Genomic DNA, 7,326 nt, shown 5'->3' on the forward strand with positions numbered 1-7,326 from the left:
AATAACACTAACCCCTGACCCCTAATCCCTAGTTACCTGCTGAATCTGTCAAGTAATAACACTAACCCCTGACCCCTAATCCCTAGTTACCTGCTGTGTCTGTCAGGAAATAACACTAACCCCTGACCCCTAATCCCTAGTTACCTGCTGAATCTGTCAGGAAATAACACTAACCCCTGACCCCTAATCCCTAGTTACCTGCTGAATCTGTCAGGAAATAACACTAACCCCTGACCCCTAATCCCTAGTTACCTGCTGAATCTGTCAGGTAATAACACTAACCCCTAATCCATAGTTACCTGCTGAATCTGTCAGGTAATAACACTAACCCCTGACCCCTAATCCCTAGTTACCTGTTGTGTCTGTCAGGTAATACCACTAACCCTTAACCCCTAGTTACCTGCTGTGTCTGTCAGGTAATACCACTAACCCCTGACCCCCAATCCCTAGTTACCTGCTGAATCTGTCAGGAAATAACACTAACCCCTGACCCCTAATCCCTAGTTACCTGCTGAATCAGTCAAGTAATAACACTAACCCCCGACCCCTAATCCCTAGTTACCTGCTGTGTCTGTCAAGTAATAACACTAACCCCTGACCCCTAATCCCTAGTTACCTGCTGTGTCTGTCAGGAAATAACACTAACCCCTGACCCCTAATCCCTAGTTACCTGCTGAATCTGTCAGGAAATAACACTAACCCCTGACCCCTAATCCCTAGTTACCTGCTGAATCTGTCAGGAAATAACACTAACCCCTGACCCCTAATCCCTAGTTACCTGCTGTGTCTGTCAGGAAATAACACTAAACCCTGACCCCTAATCCCTAGTTACCTGCTGAATCTGTCAGGTAATAACACTAACCCCTAATCCATAGTTACCTGCTGAATCTGTCAGGTAATAACACTAAACCCTAACCCCTAATCCATAGTTACCTGCTGAATCTGTCAGGTAATAACACTAACCCCTGACCCCTAATCCCTAGTTACCTGCTGTGTCTGTCAGGAAATAACACTAACCCCTGACCCCTAATCCCTAGTTACCTGCTGAATCTGTCAGGTAATAACACTAACCCCTGACCCCTAATCCCTAGTTACCTGTTGTGTCTGTCAGGTAATACCACTAACCCTTAACCCCTAGTTACCTGCTGTGTCTGTCAGGTAATACCACTAACCCCTGACCCCTAATCCCTAGTTACTTGCTGAATCTGTCAGGAAATAACACTAACCCCTAATCCCTAGTTACCTGCTGAATCTGTCAGGAAATAACACTAACCCCTGACCCCTAATCCCTAGTTACCTGCTGAATCTGTCAAGTAATAACACTAACCCCCGACCCCTAATCCCTAGTTACCTGCTGTGTCTGTCAGGTAATACCACTAACCCCTGACCCCTAATCCCTAGTTACCTGCTGAATCTGTCAAGTAATAACACTAACCCCTGACCCCTAATCCCTAGTTACCTGCTGTGTCTGTCAGGAAATAACACTAACCCCTGACCCCTAATCCCTAGTTACCTTCTGAATCTGTCAGGAAATAACACTAACCCCTGACCACTAATCCCTAGTTACCTGCTGAATCTGTCAGGAAATAACACTAACCCCTGACCCCTAATCCCTAGTTACCTGCTGAATCTGTCAGGTAATAACACTAACCCGTAATCCCTAGTTACCTGCTGAATCTGTCAGGTAATAACACTAACCCCTAATCCATAGTTACCTGCTGAATCTGTCAGGTAATAACACTAAACCCTGACCCCTAATCCCTAGTTACCTGCTGAATCTGTCAGGTACCTATGATGAGCATGTTTTCTAGTTTCATCTTCTTAAAACACTCATTGGTTTCAAATCTATACTCTTAGGAAAAAAGGGTTCCAAAAGGGTTCTACTCCTGTCTCCATAGGATAATCCTTTTTGGTTCCATTCAGAGCCCTTTTTGGTTCCAGGTAGAATCCCTTTGGGTTCCATGTAGAACCCTCTGTAGAAAAGGTTCAACATGGAATTAAAAGGGGTTCTATCTGGAATCAAAAATGGTTCTTCAAAGGGTTCTCCTATGGGGAAAGCCAAAGAACCCTTTTAGGTTATTGATAGGAAAAAAGGTGCTAAGAGTCTATCCTTTACTTTTCTCTTCACTTGTATTAATATGTCTATGTTGTTGTACAGTGTAACTTAAATACATTTGGATTTGATTTGCTGCAGACCCAGAGCCGTCCCAGAGCCTAGCTGACATGGAGCTGCCTGTCTCTGGAGCTGCCCGACTGGAGCAGGAGGACGAGCCACCAGGCCCAGACAGCCCTCCAGCTGCCCCAGTAGGGGACACAGCCTCCCCCGAGACGCCCCTGGCCAAGACCCACCCAGCAGGCCTGAAGGCTGCAGACAGCAGGCTGTTCTCCAGAGGCCCTCCCCTCATAGATTCAGCATACTCCAGGACCAAGGGCCGCTGCTCCACCCTGCCTCCCAAACAGAGAGGGCCTGAGCCAGGGCACAGCCGGCCCCGACCCAGCCACTCAACCAGTCTCACGAAGTTCCACCTTCCACCTCTACCTCCTCTGGCCCCCTCACCTTCCCCTACAAACACCCCTCAGTCACCCCCTCCCAAGCCCCTGTCTCACAGTGAACTGTTCATGCTGAAGGGGCCTCCCAGAAGAGAACCAGGAGGCTCCAGTGCTAAGGGGCGCTGCTCCACTCTGCCTGCCCGCCAGCGAGGTCCGGAGGCTGGGGAGAGCTCGTCCAGACCGAGCCATTCTTCCAGCTTCACCCGGCAGGAAGACCGTATCCCCCCATCCCCCAGTGAACTAAAACAAGACACCCCGGTGTGAGGAGAGGGGAAATAGAGGGGGAGGATTAGAGAGGGACAGCTGAGTCTCATCATCAGAGAAATTGATCCGTCCATCTCTCCGTCTTCATCCACCCATCTCATATGACAGCTCAGATGCAACACTGACTTGGTTGTAGAAACCAAATGAACCTGTTCTTCTTCTAACGCATCAGTTAATAGCTCAGGTCGATTCACTGGGTTTATAAAGGAGAATGAAGCGGAATAAACCAGGATAAAAGAGAGTAGAGGAGAATAAAGCATAATAAAATGTATTAAAGGATAATAAAGAAAAATAAAAGAGACTAAAATAGAATGAAGGAGAATAAACAAGAATAATGGGGAATAAAGTATAATAAACCAAAATAAATTAGAATAAAGGAGAATAAACCAGGATAAATGAGAATTAAGGAGATTATAAACTGGGTGGTTCGAGCCCTGAATGCTGATTGGCTGACAGCCATGGTATATCAGACCGTATACTACGGGTATGACAAAACATATATTTTTACAGCTCTAATTACGTTGGTAACCAGTTTATAATAGCAATAAGGCAACTCAGGGGTTTGTGGTATGTGGCCAATATACCATGGCTAAGGGCTATATTCAGGCACTCCTCGTTGCGTCTTGCAAAAGAACAGCCCTTAGCTGTGGTATATTGGCCATATACCACACCTCCGTGTGTATTATTGCTTAAATATACCGGGACAACGGAGAATAAACCACAACAAAAAATAACAAAGGAGAACAAACCAGGATAAAGGAGACTAAAGGAGAACAAACCAGGATAAAGGAGAATAAACCAGAACAAAGAAGAATAGAGGAGTATAAACCAGGATAAAGGAGAATAAAGGAGAACAAACCAGGATAAAGGAGACTAAAGGAGAACAAACCAGGATAAAGGAGAATAAACCAGAACAAAGAAGAATAGAGGAGTATAAACCAGGATAAAGGAGAATAAACCAGAACAAAGAAGAATAGAGGAGTATAAACCAGGATAAAGGAGAATAAAGGAGAACAAACCAGGATAAAGGAGAATAAACCAGAACAAAGAAGAATAGAGGAGTATAAACCCGGATAAAGGGGGAATAAAGGAGAACAAACCAGGATAAAGGAGACTAAAGGAGAACAAACCAGGATAAAGGAGAATAAAGGAGAACAAAGGAGAACAAACCAGGATAAAGGAGACTAAAGGAGAACAAACCAGGATAAAGGAGAATAAACCAGAACAAAGAAGAATAGAGGAGTATAAACCAGGATAAAGGAGAATAAAGTACATTAAAGGAGATTAAACCAGGATAAATGAGAATAAAGTACATTCAAGTATAATAAAGGAGATTAAAGGATAATAAAAGAGAAAAACCCAGGACAATGGACAAATGAGAATAAAGGATGCAAAAATCCAGGATAAATGAGAATAAACCAGAACAAATGACAATAAACAAGGATAAATGTGTAAGAGGTTCGTAACGGGCTGCAGGGAAGTCAGGCGCAGGAGAGCAGAACTGGGTAATAACCGGAGCAGTTTAATGAGGAAAAACCGACTAAATAACCTGTCGCAAACCAGTCTATAATGCACACACATTTTACAACAAACAATTCCACACACATACATAGGGGGAACAGAGGGTATTATACACGTCACGTAATGAGGGAATGTAAACCAGGTGTGTGGGAAAACAAGACAAAACAAATGGAAAATGAAAGGTGGATCGGCGATGGCTAGAAGACCAGTGACGTCGACCGCCGAACGCCACCCGAACAAGGAGAGGAACCGAATTCGGCGGAAGTCGTGACAAAATGAGAATAAAGGAGAATAAACCAGGATAAAGGAAAATAAATTAGGATAAATGAGAATAAAGGAGAATAAAGGAGAACAGGTTTTGGTGATTCTGAGACAACAGTTCGTTATCGATAAAATGTCACAATATAATTTGATTTTGCTGCTGGGGGGCAAGGTGATCCGCAGCTCTGCTAAAACCATTGACAACAATATGCTGTTTTCAAGGGATTGTTAAATAAATGTTAACTATTATTCCCCATTTAGCTCCATCAGAGTTTTACAGCAATCGGTAAACATCAATTGATCATGTTTTTTCAGCTATGTGAAGGTAGCCAGATTCATTTGGTATGTAGCTAGCTAGCTAAAGCAGACAACGTGTCATTTAGCCTGCTTCATCAGAGATTAGGGTTTTGGAAAGAGTTTTACATTGTCAGTCGGACTACTGTCATCACCACTATAGATGTCAAGCAAATTAAACAATATTTGGATTTAGCCAACTAGTTTATCCCCTGAAAGTTGGCTTGTTAACTAGCCATATTGCTGTGATCTGTTATTAGCTTGTTAACTAGCCATATTTCTGTGATCTGTTGTTAGCTAGCTAGCCAATTTGATGTGGTCCATCAATATCATGTCTGTCAGCAGCAATTGGGATTAAACACTCTTAAAAACAATGTTGAAAAGGGGATAATGTTAGCTAAGTTTGCTAAGTAGGCCTACGTTGGTTGGAGAAAAAAGTACACTAGGTCTACCGGTAGCTAGAAAAGTAAACATTATCAGCTAACAGTAATGTTACATTGGCATATGGGCCCTTCTGCTGCTTGACAGCCAGACCCCACAAAGGATGGGAAATGAACCTTAACCACTCATACTTGTCAGGTATAGTTACAGTGCCTTGCGAAAGTATTCGGCCCCCTTGAACTTTGCGACCTTTTGCCACATTTCAGGCTTCAAACATAAAGATATAAAACTGTATTTTTTTGTGAAGAATGAACAACAAGTGGGACACAATCATGAAGTGGAACGACATTTATTGGATATTTCAAACTTTTTTAACAAATCAAAAACTGAAAAATTGGGCGTGCAAAATTATTCAGCCCCTTTACTTTCAGTGCAGCAAACTCTCTCCGGAAGTTCAGTGAGGATCTCTGAATGATCCAATGTTGACCTAAATGACTAATGATGATAAATACAATCCACCTGTGTGTAATCAAGTCTCCGTATAAATGCACCTGCACTGTGATAGTCTCAGAGGTCCGTTAAAAGCGCAGAGAGCATCATGAAGAACAAGGAACACACCAGGCAGGTCCGAGATACTGTTGTGAAGAAGTTTAAAGCCGGATTTGGATACAAAAAGATTTCCCAAGCTTTAAACATCCCAAGGAGCACTGTGCAAGCGATAATATTGAAATGGAAGGAGTATCAGACCACTGCAAATCTACCAAGACCTGGCCGTCCCTCTAAACTTTCAGCTCATACAAGGAGAAGACTGATCAGAGATGCAGCCAAGAGGCCCATGATCACTCTGGATGAACTGCAGAGATCTACAGCTGAGGTGGGAGACTCTGTCCATAGGACAACAATCAGTCGTATATTGCACAAATCTGGCCTTTATGGAAGAGTGGCAAGAAGAAAGCCATTTCTTAAAGACATCCATAAAAAGTGTTGTTTAAAGTTTGCCACAAGCCACCTGGGAGACACACCAAACATGTGGAAGAAGGTGCTCTGGTCAGATGAAACCAAAATTGAACTTTTTGGCAACAATGCAAAACGTTATGTTTGGCGTAAAAGCAACACAGCTGAACACACCATCCCCACTGTCAAACATGGTGGTGGCAGCATCATGGTTTGGGCCTGCTTTTCTTCAGCAGGGACAGGGAAGATGGTTAAAATTGATGGGAAGATGGATGGAGCCAAATACAGGACCATTCTGGAAGAAAACCTGATGGAGTCTGCAAAAGACCTGAGACTGGGACGGAGATTTGTCTTCCAACAAGACAATGATCCAAAACATAAAGTAAAATCTACAATGGAATGGTTCAAAAATAAACATATCCAGGTGTTAGAATGGCCAAGTCAAAGTCCAGACCTGAATCCAATCGAGAATCTGTGGAAAGAACTGAAAACTGCTGTTCACAAATGCTCTCCATCCAACCTCACTGAGCTCGAGCTGTTTTGCAAGGAGGAATGGGAAAAAATGTCAGTCTCTCGATGTGCAAAACTGATAGAGACATACCCCAAGCGACTTACAGCTGTAATCGTAGCAACTTAAGGGTAACTTAAGGTAACTTAAGGTAACTTAAGGGGGCTGAATAATTTTGCACGCCCAATTTTTCAGTTTTTGATTTGTTAAAAAAGTTTGAAATATCCAATAAATGTCGTTCCACTTCATGGTTGTGTCCCACTTGTTGTTGATTCTTCACAAAAAATACAGTTTTATATCTTTATGTTTGATGCCTGAAATGTGGCAAAAGGTCACAAAGTTCAAGGGGGCTGAATACTTTCGCAAGGCACTGTATATTATATCACTCAAATATCCAATTAATGGTGGTCAATATTGAGAGATATCGTGAGGCTACCCTGACGTAGCTGAAATTACATGATCAATTGATGTTTAATGATCATTAAAAACATGCAGATACCTGCTGTATAACTCTGATAGAGCTAAATGTGCTAAATTGTTTTGCATGGAATAGTCTGAAATGTGTAGATCTGACTATGCTCTTCAAGAGGTGA

General features: G+C 42.8%; 1 protein-coding gene across 2 annotated transcripts in view; it reads left to right on the forward strand.

Moving 5' to 3' along the window:
* LOC110522685 (anoctamin-1-like) overlaps positions 1-3,762 on the forward strand; it is a 335,378-nt gene extending 331,616 nt beyond the window's left edge. For both annotated transcript variants that reach the window (XM_090230797.1, XM_090230796.1), the window contains one exon: positions 2,195-3,762. In XM_090230797.1, the coding sequence (XP_090086923.1) occupies positions 2,195-2,814 (620 nt within the window). In that variant the 3' untranslated portion in view covers positions 2,815-3,762. The remainder of the gene's footprint in view (positions 1-2,194) is intronic.
* The last annotated feature ends 3,564 nt before the right edge of the window (positions 3,763-7,326 follow it).

The sequence above is a fragment of the Oncorhynchus mykiss genome, chromosome 4 (assembly GCF_057628025.1).
Source record: "Oncorhynchus mykiss isolate SJ-2025 chromosome 4, ASM5762802v1, whole genome shotgun sequence".
NCBI lineage: Eukaryota > Metazoa > Chordata > Actinopteri > Salmoniformes > Salmonidae > Oncorhynchus > Oncorhynchus mykiss.